The sequence below is a fragment of the Uloborus diversus genome, chromosome 7 (genome assembly GCF_026930045.1).
Source record: "Uloborus diversus isolate 005 chromosome 7, Udiv.v.3.1, whole genome shotgun sequence".
Lineage (NCBI taxonomy): Eukaryota > Metazoa > Arthropoda > Arachnida > Araneae > Uloboridae > Uloborus > Uloborus diversus.
The window spans coordinates 160,661,294-160,683,292 of NC_072737.1; the positions used below are offsets into that span (position 1 = coordinate 160,661,294).

At 34.8% G+C, this 21,999-nt stretch overlaps 1 protein-coding gene across 1 annotated transcript; it reads right to left on the bottom strand.

Moving 5' to 3' along the window:
* Positions 1–8,534: 8,534 nt before the first annotated feature.
* LOC129226255 (uncharacterized) lies at positions 8,535–21,433 on the bottom strand. Its single transcript, XM_054860855.1, has 2 exons — positions 21,298–21,433; positions 8,535–10,476 (listed from the first exon to the last, which is right to left on the bottom strand). The coding sequence occupies exon 2, from the start codon at positions 10,455–10,457 to the stop codon at positions 9,180–9,182; it is 1,278 nt and encodes a 425-aa protein (XP_054716830.1). The 5' UTR covers positions 10,458–10,476; positions 21,298–21,433; the 3' UTR covers positions 8,535–9,179.
* Between the last annotated feature and the right edge of the window lie 566 nt (positions 21,434–21,999).

The following is a 21,999-nucleotide window of genomic DNA, read 5'->3' on the forward strand; positions in this document are numbered from 1 at the left end:
AAGTTGCTGTCGTTTTTTTTTTTTTTTTTTTTCTATTTTTGAGAATATTGATCAGGTACTAGAAAGTAGTATGGGTATACGGGAAAGTAGGCTCGTCTAGTTCTAGACAGAACTTCTTGTTCAAGGAGTATTTCTTTCTTTTTTGGGGGCTTTTATTCTGGATGGGTACTCCGTCACACTTAGGGGGTGCGCCATCGCTTGGGGGTTTGATTTTTTCATGTTATTACAGATTTAGATATCACAAAAGAACAAAATGAAGAAGATACTGATGAAGATGAGAGTGATACTAGCAGCGACGATGACGAATATTTGTCTGATGAGTCAGATGAAAATTAATTTATTTTTTGTGTAAAAGTTATTTATTTATTTATTTATTTATTTATTTTTTTGTTTATATAAGACAATAAAGTTGATTTATTTCAATAAATATATTTTCACTTTACGTTATGTTTCACATAGGAAAACGAAAAAGACAATTATTGTAGGACTAAGGATATATACCTGTTTTCTCGTAGGACATTGTTTTATTTGGGCACAAAACACACTAATCTATCACGTGATATTAGTGTCCTACGGTTACTAAAAAAAATGGTCCTGTGGTATTGACAACTTTGGAGTGTCGGACCAAAAAAGCATACCACGCAATTTGTAGGACAATGTAGCCTTAAATTATATAAATATTAACTAACTGACTAAAAAAAATTCAGCTAGTTAGTAATTATGTTTCATGTCTTCGTAAATAGTACATGTTGTAAAAGTGAGACATCTTTGATCAAATCGTGCATTTTGTAGGACAATTTTTTTTCAGCTAATTTAGATAATTATTATGAGAATTATATATAAAAAAAACCAGTTAGTTATAAATATTTGATAACCGCCAAATCAGCAAACTATGTCCTTATTACCCCTGTTAGATACCACTTACAAAATTTTTGTACTGGCTAATGTTGGGCGTCTCGACAAAATGAAGCTACTAACGGAAAATTAGGTTGTTAGTAATGAATAATGAAAAAGGACGAGGGATCCCGGTCTAATAGGACTCAAGAGTCATTTATGTTTAAAAAAATAGTTTTACCAAATTTTCCCCTGTGATGATTTATGTCTTTTTAAATCTTACAAGCTTTTTAACATTCATTCTCGCGATTTTGATAGTTTCAACACGTCATTTTATATTCTTATGCCTAGATGTTTTAGTATTTTAAATGTATACATAACTTGTTTTGATTGATATTTTTATGTTATTTGCCACTGTAATTGGGTTTTTTTCTGCAGTCCGCAATACTTTTAAATGAATAATTAAATAAATAAAGAAATAATTTGTCATTATTTGTGACTTGTTCCACAGTTTCTGGCTTTGCGTGCATGTAGCGCGTCAGCATTGCGTTTGCGACCATCTGTTCTTAAATGCTTCTAGCTTTGTTACTGTCCACTCTAACCCCTTAAAAATGTTGCTACCCATGTCCAATCACCCTGTATTGTGTATTATGTACCGGTTAAACTCTTACGAGGGTAGATATGGTGGTGATTTGTGGGGTTAAATATTTTATTGTTAAATATTATTTGTTAAATGTATGTTATTTGTTAAATATTTTATTAACATTTGTAATTTGCATGTACTATTCGTACAAGATGACGTGGGACATCGTGCGAAACTGCAATGCCAAAATGCTCGACTGTATCGCCTCGTATATTCACACTAGAGATGGCTCAACCCATATTTTTGAGATTTTCCGTTATTCTCTTAGTCAAAATCAATGAACGATGCAATACAGTCAACCCAGTAGCAGAATTTGTTTCAGAAGTCTGTGACGCAGATAAAAGCAGTGGTGTTCCCATAGGGTATAACTCCATATACGTCGTATATGTACTTTCAAAATTTTTTTACACATATAGCGTATACCCTCAAGCTTCAAAATTTTTCATATTATGACATATTATGTAATGATCGCATACACATATTGTGCATAATTGATGACTGGGAGTATACCCTCAGAGAAATCAATGGGAACGTCACTGGATAAAAGTCAAAAAATAGTCTGCGAGATGAACCAACATTAGATAAATCGTAAAATTTAAACCGTCATCAAGAAATGCTTAAAAATAAATTGCTGATACAAGTACATGCTACCTGTGAATTATATCCCAAAAAAAAAAAAGATACCAATCATTTTCAACTGAAGTTTAAGATTTTCTCTTCTTAAAAAAAAATTAGATTTTTTTTTTCTCCCCCAACTCTAAGAAATAGTCTGCAGACTTTCTCAAGAATCAGCTACGCACGTTGCAGTTTCTGCTACCGGGCAGTCAAACAATGATTTTTGATCTTCAATCAACTTTTTCCTTCGCAGAAATCTATACGTGACACATATTTCTACTTAATGTAACCCCACTCTCCCAGAGTTAACCTCTTTCCAAAGTCAATTCTAGTTGCTTCATCTGTTAGTGGCATATCAGGACTCGTCTTTTCAAACCTCAACACACATGATCCACTTATCGTTTGACAATTCCTGTTTTATCGGACAAGGAATCCCTTTAACATGGCGTAATAGTCCCCACCGGTTACAACTGGCTTACTGTACTTGTTAGAAACTGTATGTTGCCCACTTCCTCCTCCAGACGGCGCTGTCGCCAAACCAGGAACTTTAATTCCTTATTAGAATTTAACTCTCACTTCTCTCTTACTGCTTATACTGTAAACATGTAGCGCTGTAGTATATGTATTAAATTTGTGTTTCTTAGTTTAGAACGAGTTATGGTTTTAATGTGTTCGTGAATATACATCTATGGGTATCAGTCATTTAGTGGAAGATTCCTCCAACATATAATTTGGACTATAGATATACAAAACAGATGAAGAACATATGATAAGGTAAGCTGCATGCTTCCTTAACTGCATTCATTTAGATGGCTTTCTAAGAACGAGTTAATAGACATTTCATGTTTATTTAATTCTAATAGATTATGAGACTGAGAGTCTATAAATAAATGCAGCATTAACTATTTAGATAAAAATAAGTTATATTCATATATTGTTTTGCATCTAGTTGAATTATCTATAAAATGTCTCTGCTAAAAGATAACAACCCTCAAATCACTAAGCTAAATAATTCCAATTACTCCATATGGAAGTTTAGAATGGAAATGATATTGATTAAAGAAGATTTAATTGATTTAGTAGAAGATGAACCACCCGCATCACCAGACAACAAGTACTTAAAAAGAGACCGCCAGGCGCGAGCACTAATAAATCTTTTTATTGAAGATTCTCAAGTAATTCACATTAAATATGAAACCACCGCAAGAAATACTTGGCAAAAATTAAAATCTATTCACGAAAGAGTCAATTTATCAAATAAACTATTCTTGTTGCGAAAGTTATATGCGACAAAGATGTGCGAGGGAGGAGACATGAATAAACATGTTGCCGAAATTCTCGAATTAATTGATAAACTTAAAGCAGTAGGAAAAGACATAAAAGATGATGAAATAGCCGCTTTACTACTGGTATCTGTCCCAAAATCATACGATAATTTAATAACCGCTTTAGAAGCAAGACCGGAAACAGAGCTAACTTCCGAGTTGATAAAAAACAAATTAATCGATGAATATAATAGAAGAAAGGAACAAGATGTGTCAGAGAATAGTTTTACGCAAGCATTCAAATCTAACATGTCATTGATGAATAAGAAGCCGAATAATGTAGGAAAATTCTGCACTTATTGCAAGAAAAATAATCATACAAGAGATACATGTTATCATCTTAAAAATAAAAATAATCTCAATCGCAAAAATAAATTTTCACAAGAAGAATCGAAAGTAAAACGCAATAACGAAAGATCTTCAGTTTGCATGAAAGTAAAAAATAAAGATCAATTGCATTCAAGTGAGATGAGTAATCCGCAAGATCCCGTCTCAACGCCCACGCGTTATGAAAAAGAAACCAATAAATTAGACGGACAAGGAAGTAGCAGCTACATCGCACGCTCGGAAAAAATCCCAGCAATTAATACCGAGATCTGTCTATCTTCAATGCTAAACACCGCTAAATACCCATTTTACATTGATTCGGGATGCACATCACATCTAATTAAAGAAAAGGAACTGTTTTCATCACTCGTAATTAATGATGATCCTGTTAAAGTTATAATCGCTGATGGGAGAATCCTACACTCGCAAGGAATAGGCGAAGTTAAAATTACAACGAAAACAGAAAGCGGATTATTTGACATAACCTTGAAGAATGTATATTTTATTCCTGAACTTGAAAGTAATTTATTATCAGTTAAATGTATGACTGAAAAAGGATTTCTAGTGCATTTCGAAAGAAAAAAATGTTATGTTAGAAAAAATGGCATTATTTACTTAGAAGCAATTTCTTTAAATAATAGTCTGTACGAAGTGATTTTTAACGAAGATATAAAAGTAAACTACGTATCAAACTGTCAGGATAATAATTGCATAACTCTATGGCATAAAAGGTTAGGACATAGAAACACCCAAGCAATAAAACAGTTGGTGAAAGAAAATTTGGCCGATGGGATTCAAATTGATAGTTGTGAACAGATCAAGGACTGCCGTACTTGCATAGAAAATAAACTTAGTGAGTTCCCATATCCTAAAGAATCTAAACACAGAGAAAAAGAGTTAATGACCCTCGTCCACTCTGACTTATGCGGACCACTTCAAGATGCAAGCATTGGTGGAAAACTTTATTTCCTTACTTTTATTGACGATTTCTCCCGCTTTACAATGATTTACCTTCTTACAAGAAAGAGTGAAGTCTTATCTAAACTGAAGGAATACATTGCAGTAACAAAGAATAAATTTGGAAAAACAATGAAGACTTTAAGAACGGACAACGGCGGAGAGTACACAGGAAAAGAATGTGAAGAATTTCTTAAAGAACAGGGAATAGAACACCAATTAACGGTACCGTACTGTCATCAGTCAAATGGGGTAAGTGAAAGGAAGAACAGATCTTTGACAGAAATGACAAGATGTCTTCTTTCAGAAGCCAAATTACCAAATCGTTTTTGGGGTGAAGCAGTCTTAACAGCCAACTACCTACAAAACAGGTTGCCAACCAAAGCTAACAAAAAGACACCGTACGAGCTATGGACCGGAAGAAAACCCGATCTATCAAACATAAGAACATTTGGATCAAAAGCCTATGCTTATGTCAACAAATCTAAACGAAGAAAATTAGATAAAACATCTGTAGAAGGAATTTTCATTGGATATGATAATCGAAGCAAAGGATACAGAATATTAACTTCTGACCAGAAGGTAATAATATCAAGAACTGTCAGATTTGTTGAAGATAATCGAGATGAGGTAGAAACACCAGTTATTTCTGCAAGGAAAGAAGAAGAGGGTACAGAAAATGATCTGGAAGAAGAAGATACAGACACTGATGTGGAAGATGAAACAATTGAAGAAGACTCTTCAATGACACCTCTACGAAGATCCGAAAGAAGCACAAAAGGCATACCACCAGAAAGATTATGCTATTTCTCCAATACTGATATCAATTATACACCAAAGAGTTGGAAAGAAGTTCAAGACTTGCCAGAAAAGCAAAGAGAAAAATGGATCCAAGCCACAAAAGAAGAAATGAAATCTTTGAATGAAAACAACACATGGGAGTTAGTCGATTTGCCAGTTGGGAAGAGAGCAATTGGATGTAAATGGACTTTCAAAACAAAATTAAACTCCAAGGGCGAAATAGAACGATGGAAATCTAGGTTAGTTGCATTAGGATATAGCCAAAAATTTGGTGAAGATTTTGAACTGACATTCGCACCAGTTGTAAAAATATACAACAATTAGAGCATTTTTCTCATTAGCAGCATACAAAGGTCTGAAGATAAAGCATATTGATATCAAAACAGCATTCCTATATGGAGACTTAAAAGAAGATATCTACATGAAACAACCAGAAGGATATGTAGATCCGAAACAAAAGGATAAAGTGTGTAAACTAAAGAAAGCCATATATGGATTAAAGCAAGCAGCAAAAGCATGGAACGAAAAGATTGGAGAAGTATTACTGAAATACTCTTTTGAACAAAGTAAATGCGATCCCTGCTTATTTATTCACAAAAACAAGCAGTTGTACATAATACTTTATGTAGATGATATCCTAATTGCCGGAAAGAAAGAAAAAGAAGAAAACATGAATTGGATAATTAACATGCTGAGAAAACATTTCGAAGTAAAAAACCTAGGAGAAGCAAATTACTATCTAGGAATAAATGTTGAAAAGAAAGAAGATGGAAGCTATTGTCTAAGCCAAATGAACAAAATAGAAGAAATAATTGAGAAATTTAACTTAAGGGACTCAAAACCAACTTATACACCAATGGAAACTGGATACTTAAAGTTAGAAGGAGAAGATGACTTACTACCAGATAATACAGAATATAGACAAGCAATCGGAGCCCTACTATACATATCAAGTGTAACAAGACCCGATATATCGCTAGCAGTAAACTTGCTAAGTAGAAGAAACGAAAAACCAAGACAACGAGATTGGAATGCAGTACAACGAGTCATCCGATACCTGAAAACAACAAAATATATAAAGCTAACAATTAGCAAAGATGAACCAATTCTGACTGCATATGCAGATGCAGATTGGGGAAATGATTTGATAACAAGAAAGTCGACAGGGGGAAATGTCTTCAAAATCGGAAAAAATTGCATCGCATGGAATTCCAAAAGGCAAAATTGCGTTGCTATGTCATCAACAGAAGCAGAATATATATCAGCAGCAAACGCAGCTCAAGAGTTACAATGGCTGATCAAACTCACTGATGATCTGGGACTTTCTCAGAAACTGCCCATCACATTATTTGAAGACAACATTTCCTGTATAAAATTATCACAGACAGATAGAAACAACTGTAGGACAAAAGCAATAGACGTGAAATATCATCTGTTGAGAGACCTTCAAGAAAAAGGAGTGTTAAAGGTGATATATCTTCCAAGCCAAGAAATGGTTGCAGATGCCTTTACAAAGCCTCTAGCAAAACCTCTATTTGAGAAATTTCGCTCAGAACTTGGACTAATGTAGTGTTCAACACACAAGGGGGAATGTTAGAAACTGTATGTTGCCCACTTCCTCCTCCAGACGGCGCTGTCGCCAAACCAGGAACTTTAATTCCTTATTAGAATTTAACTCTCACTTCTCTCTTACTGCTTATACTGTAAACATGTAGCGCTGTAGTATATGTATTAAATTTGTGTTTCTTAGTTTAGAACGAGTTATGGTTTTAATGTGTTCGTGAATATACATCTATGGGTATCAGTCATTTAGTGGAAGATTCCTCCAACATATAATTTGGACTATAGATATACAAAACAGATGAAGAACATATGATAAGGTAAGCTGCATGCTTCCTTAACTGCATTCATTTAGATGGCTTTCTAAGAACGAGTTAATAGACATTTCATGTTTATTTAATTCTAATAGTACTGCCGGTGTCCTAATCCACTTTCTCAAGCCTCGGAATCCCATTGGCTGATCCCGCACAAGAGATGACGGATGATTGGGGCCATCAATGATGACACATCAGAAAACCAGAAAAGCGCCATGCTTTATAGTTTGAGCGATGAAGATTTCTGTCACATATATTTTTTCTTGGGTGTTTTGTTCTGACAAATAATTTAATATTTTGGAAATGTTTGATTGATGAATTAAAGCTTTACTTGTGAAGGTATCTAGTGCAGTCATTCATGGTAACTTTTTAACCCACAATTTCTCTATTTTTAATCACCACACGCAGATTTTGTGTTATTGCATTTATTCGCAAAGTCCGAAAAAAAAAATCTCTTAAAGTATTGTATAGTTTTCCACAACTAAAATATAATAATTATGAAGAGCATTCAAAATGCTTTATACAACAGATTTAACCTTTAGATTTTATTAGATATTATATTTCTACTTACCCACACTTTTTATTTAAATTTGAACGTGTTTAGACGTATTTAGTACACATTTTTAGTCTTCTTTTACTATTTGTAAAACAATAAATCTTATACAAAAATATATTAATTTATTAATTTATCTCATTAGTTAAAACACATTGTTATTCTCCTTAAAAACCCTCTAATTTCAAAATACTGACCAAATTTTCAGTCAAATCGGTCAAGTATTAACATAGATATGAACATTTATGAGAGCGCGCGGCCGCCATCTTTGATGACGTCATAGCAAGAAAATGGACCAGATGGCCGATGTTCACCCCAAGTCCAAACATTTTTGATAAAAAAATTCTACCTACAGAACTTTCTACAGAAGTGCTGAATATTTATGAGAGCGAGCGGCGTCCACCTTTTATGACGTCATGCCAGGAGAATGAACCTGGTGGCCGATGTCCACATAAGTCCAAAATACTTTCTAGGACACCTACTAAACATTTTTGAAAAAAATTCTTCCTACTCAAATTTTCCTACAGAAGTGCTGTCAGATCCAGGACTAATAAGTTTCAGAGGCAGAGACATCATCAGAAAGTCATGTGCAGGAAAGAATACTTGCAGTTAAAATTATATTGATTTATTTTTCTCCATGGTGAAAATATACAAATGAGTTTCCTCCACGAACTATTTACAAAGGAAAAAATATGAATTAAAAACAATTGCTCTCGAAGCATTTCTAATGTCGTAATAATTTGATCAATGAAGTTTACATTTTAAATTGTTTATTTGAGAGTTTGAGATCAAATAGCGGACTCGGCTGACGAAATATCTAAAATATTGTACATTAAACAGGGAGAGAGAGAGAGCAAATCATGTACAGAAACACCTATGTATAGTCAGCAAGAGTGAGTTGAATGAACTTCAAAACACGCATTTGAGATACGCATTTTCCGATGTTACAACGACGGCCAATCAAATAAAAATGGGAGCTTCTCGTCATTTCATGAAGCAAGGCACGTGTCTACGATCGGGAAATGAGTCACAGTTCTTGAATTAACATTTGTCGCTTTGCAAACTAAAAGATAACCAGGAGTTTATTAAAGACAAAAAGTATGCAAAAAATAACATGAAGAATTCATAATATGATTTGAAACTCCCAACACAATTACTGTTATTTTAGAAAGAAAAATAAAGGCGAAATCATGCTACAAATGAAATGTGTAATTTGAAGCAGGAAAATTGTTAAAAGTTAACTTTAAAGTCTACAACATATTCTTACGCAGTTCTGCAAATACAGGAGACTTTTTAAAGAAAGGTAAATATTTATTGCCATCTTTATCAAAAGTAGTTGTGGACGAACAGTTACTTTCGTAGCGATGAACAAGAGCCTCCTCCTCCGATAATATGAACTCCTTTGAAAATTCATCTTCAGAAATTTTATTAGCCGTTATTTCAGAAACTGGATAAGGCTTTATAATATAATTCATATCAGGTGACATTATTTCAGTATTTACTGTGGTACTATACATCGCAGATGGTTCATATGCATCGTTTGAGTAGTCATCACAGAATATTTTATGTTTTAAAGCTATTATAGAAGAGTTTGTTGTTGTTTGACGAATATCTGTCAGTACGTCTATCAGCAAGTACTGCTTGGGAAAAATGAAATCTTTAATATTCACCAGAACGATTTCACTATGCTTTTCAACAGATCTATGAATACAATCTTGAACGTATTCGGAAATAATTACTTGATCAGGACAAACACCACTTTCTGCTGCCCACGATTGAATGTGAATTTCATGCCCATTGCTTTTCAAACGGCGTAAGAAATTCGAAACTTCCGAAGGTGGACTGTGAACGTAAAAATAAAACGTTTTGACTCCAATAACTTCATAGTAGGCAACGAAATCAGCAACATCTTCGACTTTTAAGGAATTCTGATGAGGACAAACGCAGGCTGCTACATCTACTTCTCCGGAATCCATCCTCCTGGATGAATCATAAACTTCTACTTCCAGCCATTGCTTGGGCACTGCATCAGCAAGGGATATGACAGCAACCTTTTCAGGTTTTATTTCCTTTATAGTACTACAATACAACACAGCAGAATTGCAACTGGAACGTCTCACCATTGAAATATTCACAAGTCTTATTTCATCATCAGGATACTTGATGAGGCATCTAAGGTCTTCAGACGACGTCCAATTTTTGGTTATTCGGCCAATAATGACAAGAAAAGAATCTTGAATGTTTGCTGAATCATAGAATGCTGAATATACTGCAACATTTTCGGTCACGTTGCGCCAATATGGCGTTGTTTCTGATTCAGCGGCACCAGTATTTGTTAGATCTATGGCTAAAGCAGATGAGTCCAGTATACTGATGAATCTTTGGTCAATGTCGTATGTTTCGTAGATTACCAGTCCGCACATTATTGTGATTAATAATAACATGAAGGTATTGCAAAGACCTATCCATTGCTTTGGTGTGCAGTCACAACATTCGGCGAAAATATTTCTCGGCGTGAAAACTTTCATTCCGGTATTCCAGAGGAAGCTGAAAAATAAAATTTATAATTAAGTTTAAAATTCATTTCAATATTCTCTTCAATTTTTGCCAGTAATATTTTGTAACAAAGCTCCAATACGCAGAGGTGTGAAATGTATTATACTTAAGGAGCAAAAAACAGGAAAATCGAATATTCGGTTCGAAAATAATCTCTAGATCCTTTCTAGAAGCCTAATTATGTTTTCCCAGAATGGTCAAAGTACTATGCCATTATTTTCCCTTCAAAATTTCCCGTTTCACTTGAGTTTCCCCTCCCTGGAAAACTGAACCTTATGGGACAACCCCCGCCGTTATGTTCTGTTGTTGTTTCCAAAACTGTTTCTGCAGCTGTGAGTGGTGGGAAGTATTTTTTCGTGTGTTTTTGCACTAGGACTGCCAAAATACCAAGTTTGTCAGTGATTTTGTGTCGCACACTGGTTTCAGGAAGCAGTTTTAGTGTTCATTTTCACGTTTTTCCCTTCGAACATCGATTTTGCTGAGTTTTGTTAAATGGGTAAGCTTCCTGACCTGTTACAACGCAAGAAAGCACTAGTTATGGGTAGGTTAGACTGAAATACCTTTTCACAAAGAGAAATCATGAAAAAACTTAATAGTTCCCAAAAAAACTTTCAGCGAAATCAATTTTTCCTTCAAAGAAAACATACCACTTGTCTCAAAGACGCTTGCAAAATGTGGCAGAAATAGCAAAATGTCTATAAGGATGGAAATAAAACTTATTTGGATAGTCAAGCCCAACAGAAGAGCAACTAGTAAGGACTTGCAAACAGTCTGAAGCATCATGGTGTGGAATAGAACCCATTACTGGTACGGTGCGGCGACGACTCATCGCCAAAAGGATGCGTGCTCGATGGCCACGCAGGAAGGCGAAAATCACACCAGCTATGGCAAATAAAAGGATTCAGTGGTCTCTTGAACATCTTTGGTTCACTCAATCTTTTTCTTTGCCATAGTTGGGGTGATTTTGGATTTCCTCAGCCAATGGGTGCCTTAGAGAAGGTACCTCATTGGCGATGGGTCGTCGCCGGACCAATCGTCGCCGGATGGGTTCAACTCCGGACCATAATGCTTCAGACTGTTTGCAAGGTCCTTATTAGTTGCTCTTCTGTTGGCCTTGACCATCCGAATAAGTTTTCTTTCCATTCCTGGAGACATTTTGCGTTTTCTGCCACATTTTGCCAGCCCCTTTGAGACAACTGGTATGTTTTCCTTGACAGAAAAATTGATTCTGCTGACAGTTTTTTGGGAAATATTAAGTGTTTTCGCAATTTCTCTTTGTGAGAAAGTATTTTGGTCTAACATACACATAATCAGTGCTTTCTTGCGTGCTGAGAGGTCAGGCAGCTTATATATTTCACAAAATTCACCAAATTCGATGTTCAAAGGGGAAAACGTGAAAACGAGCACTAAAAATGTTCCCTAAAACCAATATGCGGCACAGAATCACTTATAAACTTATTGTTTTGATCATCGTAGTGCAAAAACACACGAAAAAAAACTTCTCACTACTCATAGCTGCAGAAACAGTTTTGGAAAAAACAACATTACATAATAGCGAATGTCATCAGATAAAACTCAGTGTTTCCAGGGACGAGAAACTCAAGTAAAACGGGAAAATTTGCGCGGAAATAATGTATAGTACTTTGATGTATAGGCTCTTAGAGAGGATCTAGAGTTTTTTTTTTTTTTTTTTTACCGGAATATTCGATTTTCCCGTTTTTTGCTCCTTGAGTCTAATAAATTTCACACCTTTGTAATCCAGAACGTTCACTATTATAACTATATATGACCCATGATAGTGCACCATGTCACGGTAAAATTACTGTCTGACCACCAATGAGATGGAAAGGGTAACATCCGGTTTACTGTCGGAAATGGACGCATCCATTGAAAGTTCACGGATGTCAGCCTTTTTGCAGAGTGTGTAAGCCTCTAGATTCATCAGAGTCACATTAAAACGAGCGAAACACCAATTTGTGCTCCGTACCCCCCCCCCTTCCTTATTCAGATATACGCTTCCTAACTGCCCACGATTGCCAATTCCATTGCAACCGTGTGCAGACTGTACGTGGAGGTCAAGGGAATCATGATGATCAAAACCACAATGTGACGTCAAACAGGAGTCTAATTTATACTGGGAAGATTATTCTTGGGTAAATTTCATCACACATGTTTTAGACAGAGAGAAATTCTTAGTTTGCTGAATGAAATTCCGAATATTACCGAACAATAAAATGCGAACGTGCATATTTCACTCATGCCTTCATCCAATGTTTTAATAAGACAATAGGCATCATTAAAAAATATGGCGGTCGCGGGACTGTCCGACAGAAGCTTGGCGTTATCTTGAAATAATAAATCGAATTTCGGTTAAAACAGTTAAATTTGTCAATTCAACATGATCATCTTTAGCAGTATAGGATTAGGTTATTCTATAAAAGCATAGCTTCTGTCGGCCGGTACGATGCCTTCCATTTCATTTACATTATAAGTATTAAAACACATATCTCTCCTCCCGGGCAGTCCTGAATCATGAGCTTTCGGTTGCTAGCTGATTGCGCCACAGACACTTCGCTTCAAAGGAATTGTTAAAAGTTTCAATAAAACAAAGCTTTTCGCATGCGTGTCAAAGATAGCAGGTGTGAAGCTTTCCTACGTCAGTTTTCTTTTTCTTTTTTTTTTTTTTTTTTTTTCAGTTTACTTCGACCGCAGAATACGCCCCATAAGAAGCATAGCTTCAAAAAAAAAAAAAAAAAAAAAAACACAATCTTGCAATACTGTTTCCAAATTTACCAAGTCATCAGAACAAACTAGCCGAATAAGGGCATTTTTTGGGAGGTCATGGTGCCTTCCCAACGGAGGAGAGGAACTTGACTCCCCCCCCCCCCCTTGGAGTCAAGCCGTGACACATTTGTGACTTGTTTCATGTGACTTCTCTGCAGCGTTGCTACAAAAATTAATTTGGAACATTGTGAAGAGGTCACAGCAATGCCCCCTTGCGTTATCACCACGGAAGGACATTCGTTAGTTGCTGCATCTTGTTAGTGACTTAAATATACCGCTGTGACCGCCCACCGTTTATTTATTTATTTGCATATATATTTTCTGTGCGTGTGTATGATTATGTTTCCTGAAGGTAGACCAACGTACCAAAGGTTCTTGGTCTGAAAAAATGCTATCATATACGACTTTTTCTTTCTTCTTCCTTTTTATTTACTTTTTTTCCGTTAAAAAAATAAAGAAACTGTAAATAACAATGGACTAAAAGACTTACTTGAGGAGATGAGGTTCATTTATTACTCAATTTTTCGTTAAAACCGTTTAAAAAAAAAAAAAAATCAAGCTGCATACTTATATACATACTAGTGGTGCCCGCACGGCTTTGCCCGTAGTAGGAAATTAGAAGGTCATTTGGTTTGCCGGTATATTTACAAATAATGGATGATGAATTTCTCGCCAATTGGCTATGTTCATTCGCTCTCTCATTCCACGTCATGATAAATCCGTAATTTACTCGTTCATCTTATGATAATTTTGCTTCGGAGAATGTTCTTAAAATTGAAATAGAAGAAGAACAAAATCGAATTTTCGAAAAATCGCTTCGAGGTGCACATCCTTATGCTACAAACTAACTTTGTGCCAAATTTCATGAAAATCGACCGAACGGTCTAGGCGCTATGCACGTCACAGACATCCAGACATCTAGACATCCAGACATCCTGACAGAGAGACTTTGAGCTTTATTATTAGTAAAGAAGATAAAGATGAAAGGTACTTAGCACTGCAAAAACAACAATAACATTTATTTCCGAAATAAAATGTGTTTAACATTCATGTACCATGTGATTTCATTTTGAGACTTGTAGGAATATAGGTACTATTTGTTGGTCATAAATCAGAATAAAAAAAGTTATATGTATTAAAATTATCGTGACTTGTCCAACGTGCTCCCGTGGTCCAACGAATTCTGACCGTACCTATACTTTTTCTGCTTCAAGCATATGAAAAACTGTTCTAAAATGCTGCATTATTCGTTTCAATAAAATGGCTTTCCATGGGTTGCTCGATTTTTTTTTTCTCTTTGTGAAGAACAAAATATTTTTTTCATCTTTTTTTAAAGTAAAACAAATCTAATAGCAGGTGAATACTAGCAATATGCAATTACTATTTCAAAACCATTTCTATGCACTCAGATGCATTAACAACAACAACAGCGTAGAAGAAAGCAAAAATATGCAGTTGCATATCGTCAACTTAAAGCAACAGTAAGGTCGAGGTGGCCTGATGAGTAAGGCGCCGCCCTCGTAACTAGAGAGTTCAGGGTTCGACGTCAGCAGATCGTAGATCATCTGTGCTCACTAATGATGACTGCAGCACGTTAAATAAATCGTAGTCATAGAATCCGTCACGTGAATCAACACCTCTGGGGGTGCTGAACCAGGAGTTGTTCGACCTCTGGTTTGGTTCTAAATTTCGAAATGTTGATACATGGTGCTTCCGTCTATCGTATGCTGCCTGAGCTAATTCGGACTTCCACTAAATAGTGCTCGTTTAAACGGAAGCTGTCCTTCATTGCTTTAAATAGGTTAGCAATTGCTACTCGAGCTGAGTGATCCGAGTGGTATTTTGACGCAGTATAGCCTATAAAGGCTCTAGACCATTAAACCTAATAGAACCAATTAACCAATCGAGTTGTGTTACTAACAACAAAGCAACAGTAGGATATCTTACTGTTATTCTCATCCGGAAGGGAGTTCTTTCCTTTCAGTCAAAACTACTACTTTTAGTCACTGAAATTGATAGACTGAGTAAAAAAAATAACATGAACCCAGAAAATACTTTCATTTTCCCAACAGCTATTTTTTAACTAATTTTTTTAAATGCCCGATTTTGAAAACAAGGCGTGGCCTTTATGACGTCACAAATGATGCAATTTGGCACATCTTTCTACCGCATTTCCACGTTATGATAATCAAGAAGCGAATTAAAATTGCGCTCTACGCTTCCTTCAACCATGTCGTTGGCAGTACGCGTGAGTAAAGCAGCGAATTAAATATTGCGCTCTGCGAATGGGATCTGTGAATGGCATTTCATCATTTGTGATGTCATAGGCCGGAGCGTAAACAATGAAAGCGCACCGGTTAAAATAATTCCTTAAAATTATTAAACTTAGTCAAATTATTGTTACCAATACACGTGAGTAAAGATGCGAATTAAATATTTTGCTCCATGAATGACAACACTAAATGGCATTTCATCATTTGTGACGTCACACGACAGAAGCGTAAACAATGAAAGCGCACCGATTTAAGTAATTTTTTTTTAATATTAAACTTAAACAAATTATTTAAAAAAAATGGTCAAATCCTATGTTTTTAAGCATGCTCTTTCAGAAAAAAAATACTTTTGAAATTTTGGAAATGACCCCATTACGTGTCTTACGGAATTAGGCTCTGAGGCCATGCTATGCACACATGTATTTGCATATTATCCAACCCTTATAATTAGTAACACAAAACTTCGAACGACATTTAATAAAATCCAAATAACTCATAAAAAAAAATAATAATACGAGTAGCTAAGGGAAATTCTCCAAGTACATTACAGGGGAAATCCAGATAACTAAGAAAATAACCATATAAAAAATGATATTAACTAGAGAAAAAATAATAACTAAACAAAAAATCGTTATGATTAAAACAATTTTTTATAAGAATTAAAGTGTCGATCCTAATAGTAAAGTGAAAATCTGTCAAGAGTGAGAAAAATTTTTAATGACTAACGTAAAGGTCCTAATATCTAGGTAAAATATGAAAACATGAATAATTATGAGTAAGTAAAAAATTAGAAACTTATAGTAACTAAGTAAAAAACTCATAGAAAGTAAAAATGAAAACTTACTGAGAAAACAATTTATTAAACTAAGTTTAAAAGTCCATTACCAAAATTAATAAATAATCAATGAAATAAAACCTTAAGCATAAACTAAAAACTGGGAAACTTTTCGATAACTAAAGGGAAATTCTTCTGATTAAATAAATCGTCAAACAACTAAATGAAAATTGCTAAACAAAAATTCAAAAAAAAAAGTTACTCCTAAAAAAATGTTTCATAATAACTAAAGAAAATATTGTAATAACAAAATGAAATATATTCAGTAAATTACCGCCCATTAGCCAGGGCTAAAGCAGAAATACATGGAATACACCGCCAGCTCAGTCATTTCCAGCCTTGAACCGAACCATTGCTTCGGTCACTCGTCTGGTCTGCTAATCCTGCATTAGCTACCAGTTTGTTTCGCACTCTTGGCTTCCTTAAGAGGTTTTCCATCTCCAGCTCAATCACTTTCCTATGCCGGGATGATGAGTGCTAATAAGCACGAAACTGCAGTCCTCGGTTGGAAATGACTGAGCTGGCGATGTATTTCTGCTTTAGCCCTGGCTAATGGGCGGTAATTTACTGAATATACCTTGCCTCGCGTTCAATCTTCGAGTTGAACCGAACCATTGCTTCGGTCACTCGTCTGGTCTGCTAATCCTGTATTAGCTACCAGTTTGTTTCGCACTCTTGGCTTCCTTAAGAGGTTTTCCATCTCCAGCTCAGTCACTTTCCTATGCCGGGCTGCTGAGTGCTAATAAGCACGAAACTGCAATCCTCGGCTGGAAATGACTGAGCTGGCGGTGTATTCCATGTATAATGAAATATCCTTAAAGAGTAAGAGAAAACGTGCAATGGTCAATTGAAAAGGAATAATATAAAAATAAATTGTAACAGTGTATAAATAACTAAGTCTAAACATACATCCAAATACATAGTAGCTGAGTAAAAAGTTCTAACTCAGTCAGTGAGGAAGATAAAAAGTTACTCAGTAAAGAAATACGTATATTAAACAAAGTTCGAAGTTCTAATTACTAAGAAGAAAATTTTAATAAAAGAAAACAACATTAGCATCTAAATGAATATGTTTGTCAACTGAAGGGAAACTCTACTAACTAAATAAATAGTCCAAATAGCAAAATTTAAAATGATACGAGGGCCATTCAAAAATTAAAGAGACAAACTGACCTGGAGAAAATACCGTTTCTTTCTGCAAAATAAGATGTTTGTTTACTTTTCAACATGGTTCCCACTAACATTTAGACACCTGTCCCAACAGGTTATTAGCTTTTTTAGCGGTTGCAAAGAACTATATTTGTCTTGATGTCGAGCCAATATCCCACAAAATTTCTTGACATCATCATTACCCTGGACCTTTTCCATACGTAATGCCTCCTCCAATGAACCAAACAAATGTAAATCAGAGGATGCTTAATCGGAATATAAGACGGATGAGGTCCATTTTAGCTGTTCTTTCATGTGCCAAAATGTCGGGATAAATCTTTTTTAAGATTGCAAAAAAGTTATGTTCGCGCGTCGAATCAGTTGCCAAAATGTCGTGCATCTCGGTTGTCGGTTTTTCAATTAAAACGAGCTGATGCGTGCATCACATGACTTCTTTTTACTCCAATTTAATGTCATTTTCTCATTATTGACAGTTTTAATGTCATTCGATAGTTTACTCTCTAAATATTACCAACAGTGGCCAAATTGAAACCAGATTTTAAAAAAAATCGCCAAGTTTAATCACAAAACATGGCGACCAAAAGACTGGCGATATATCGCCAAGTGTCCGCCAAATTGTAACACCACTTGAGTTTACATCGAAATTAACAATGATTTCCCCCGAAAAAGGTGCAAAAGACCCCTTTTGGAGCATCGGAATGCGACCAAAAAGGTAGGTGCAAAACTAGATCCCACTAGGAGTCTAAGTACCAAATTTCAACTTTCTAGGACATTCCATTCTTGAGTTATGCGACATACATACGCACATACATACGTACATACAGACGTCACGAGAAAACTCGTTGTAATTAACGCAGGGATTGTCAAAATGCATATTTCGGGTGCCTGTACGTTCCTAGGCACATATCCACGTATGGTCGGGTTGAAAAATAAACTCAACATTCATTCGGGGGTGAGCAAAATGGAAATTAAGGCCGATTTTTGAGAGAAAATTTTTTCGCGAATACAATACTTCCTTTTTTGTAAAAGGAAGTAAAATTGGAGTGCGCAGTGCTGAATTCATAGGCGAGAAAAAAAATATATCATCCGATTAGTCCCGGAAAGGTGTCTGACAATTTGCTTACGCGTTTAAAAAGCTATCTTGAATCTTGCGCTAAAATGTCGTGCAGTTCGGTTACCGGTTTTTAAAAATTGCAAAAAAAGTCATTTTCAAGCGCCCATCCTAGCTTAACGGCCCTAGAAAGGTGTCTGACAATTTTGCTTCATGTTTATAAAAGTATTTCGAATCAGTTGCCTAAATGTCGTGCAGTTCGGTTACCGCTTTTAAATTATTGCAAAAATTCTTGTTCACACGTCCGCCCACACCTAACGGCCCCGGAAAGGTGTCGGACAATGCGCAGGGACATCAAGGGTTGTATTACATGGCTTTTGCATGCAAAACTCGCCGGTTCGGTTGCCAAGACGTTTTTTTTTTTTGGGGGGGGGAGGGGGCTAGCTCTTAAACTACAACGCCAATTGAACTTTTTCTGCAATCATTTCCACTTTGACAAGGAGGTCAGCATGTCGTCAATTCGAGTTTGAAGTGAAAAAATTGAAACTTCAATAGGTTGGACAGAACAGTGTTCGTCAGACATTGACTGTCGATTGTTTTGAACTGCTGAACAAACTTGAAAAAATTTCTTCGGTTCCTACAACTTTTACTTCACTTCAGTGGCGCACATAGGAATTTTGCAAGGGGAGGGTCCAAGATCGAAAGCCTCATTCTCATATCATACCCCAATACGCCGTCAAACATAGGCCTATTGACTTGATTTTATCGTTTCTCGAGAAGGAAAAACAGTAAAAAATAAACTATTGAATAAATAATTAGCATTAATTAATGAACTATACTTAAATGCATTACCAGAAAGAAAAATAATGTACGCATTAACTTTTTTCATAATTAAAAAAAAATGATTCAGCAAAGCAAATTCATCGCTGCAGAAGCACCATATGATTAAAGAAGTTCATAAAATGTCATTTAATGTGATCTGTTACTACAAAACTAAAACCATGGTTATTACAGTGTATTCATTTATAATCATCATTCTGCTTGTTATAGGCAATTTGTTATAGGAAAAGTGCTCAATATTTTTTTAAAATCTTTTAACATGAGGATTTTACTTTTTCACTTATTAAAACTGAAATTATTGCTACCTTTTGTTTGAAATTATTTTAGGCACAAAATACATAGAATCATAATCAATCGGGGAAAAAAAGCAAGACCTATGGGAGGGGTCCGGACCCCCTGGACCCCTCCCTTGTGTGCGCCACTGCTTCACTTCAATCATTCTATAATACGCATTAGCTGATTTTTCTCCTTCAGCAACCAAAAAACGAATTGCATCCAAAGAATAAAGTTTCGTTCTTATTAGAACTTTCCGAAACTGTGCAGTCTCTGGATATGATAGCCGGGCTGCCAATGCAGGCAGTTTTGCCTTACCCGTGGCTTAGGTTCGGTAACGTACAGTAAAAAAACATGTTTTCTGAAAGGAAAATTTTTAAAAAATAAGATTAAAAATATCCTCTTATAGTTTTCCCCCCTTTCTTTTTTTCCGAACTGGATATTTTTACGTTATTATTAAACATTTAGATACGGTAGTTATGATAGATATTTTTTCAAATATTATTTTTTCCGTTGTGATTTCTTCCGGATTGGATGTTATTTGTACGTTGCCATTTTATCATTAAACTTTTACTTCTGGTATTTATGTATGACTACTTTTTTTAAATCATACTTGACTAAGACACTAAGAGACTTAAACTTAAGACAATTAATTGAATTCGTTTAGAATATTATTTTCATTTTCATTTTTTCTCTTTTAAAAACCAATAGGCTTTTTACATATTTTGGGAACCATGATTCCTTAACAGCATCTTTTATACAGTTACGCACATTTCTTATCACATAGGTAATTCAATTTTGGTTATTACCGCCTGTATCATGGGGAAAATTTTTTGAGTACACCGATTAATTTGTGTCCATTTTGTTCCACTTTAAGTACGAATGAAATTTTGAAACGATAGACTGAAATTTATGCAAAATTATAACATTTAGCATTACAGGGTAATGAGCTAGCTACAGTTCTTGACTGAAAAAACTTAAATTTGTTAGGAATTAAGTCAAGTTATTTTATTTTTGTATATTTTATAAAATAAAGATAAATATCGAATACGAAAACACAATATTTAAGTAAAATTGAAGAATTACCAAAATATGAAAATTCAAGCTCACTTACTTAAAGAACATTTAACTAAGAATATAGCAATACTCAATATATCAATACATGAATGCATTTCCCTAATGAAAACAGGTATATATTTCAATTTGCCCTTACTAAAAATGTTACTGCCAATTATTTCTTCATTATTTATTTAATTATTTATTTATTTATTGAAGGGAGGAGGAATTTTGCAACTTTTTGTTTTATTGCTTGTTTTGTTCAAAAATAAAATTTAAATTTTGACTTTCAGCAAAATTGATTTAGGTGACGTTTGACAAGTAGATAGGTACTCTGTTTGGATAAATTTGAGGAATGATTTTGAAAACACGTCTGTTGTTCTACGTTATGATAATTCCCCCGAAACGTTGATAGATAAAATTCGGCTTAACACTTATATCCTGTTGCGTTGTCCCTGAAAAGCCACCATTCCACTGTACAGAACATTTTTCTTGAAAGAAGATCTCCTTAACAAAATTTAGTATCTTACCTTAGAGTTTCAAAAAGAATACTTTTCAAATATTATTCCATTTTTATCTCCCAAGAGTAAAAGTGTCAAAAGGCGAAATCTTTGCACCATAGAAAAATATTAAGTCACCGAAAGATTCCAAAGCAACAACAGTAGTACCGAGTTAGAGTAAGTTTCTTTTAGCACTTGAAAAATCACATTAACTACAACTTTGCGCAGGTGGTAAAACAACCGTAATTGCTCGGAGTATCACATCTGGCATGTTATTCCTTCGTATTTCCTGAAAAGCTGAACATTTTCCGCGAATGCTGCGCCATGTTGGTAATAGCAAACTTTTTCTAAAAGCATTCAAGTAAGAACAATTTTAAGAATTAAAGGCAGATAAGAATAAAATATCAGAAAGTAAATGTAACTTTTTACGCGATTTCGAAAAATATCTGTTTCATTTTATTTTTTTAATTCTTTTGTTGTATTTTTATTATTATTTAGTTTTTTTTTATTAATTATTTTTTTAGGATAAATTAATTTTACATACAAGGAAGCTTACAGATAATTTTACTGGTGTAAGTTTGTAACCCTAATTGCTTGGAGCCGAAGGTTCGCAATTGGCTATTTGTTACTTGGTATTTCTGGATCACCTAAACACTTTCTGAGAATACTGCGCCATGTATGTAATAGCAAATTCATTCTAAAAGCATTAAAGAAAGGACGAATTTAGGAAAT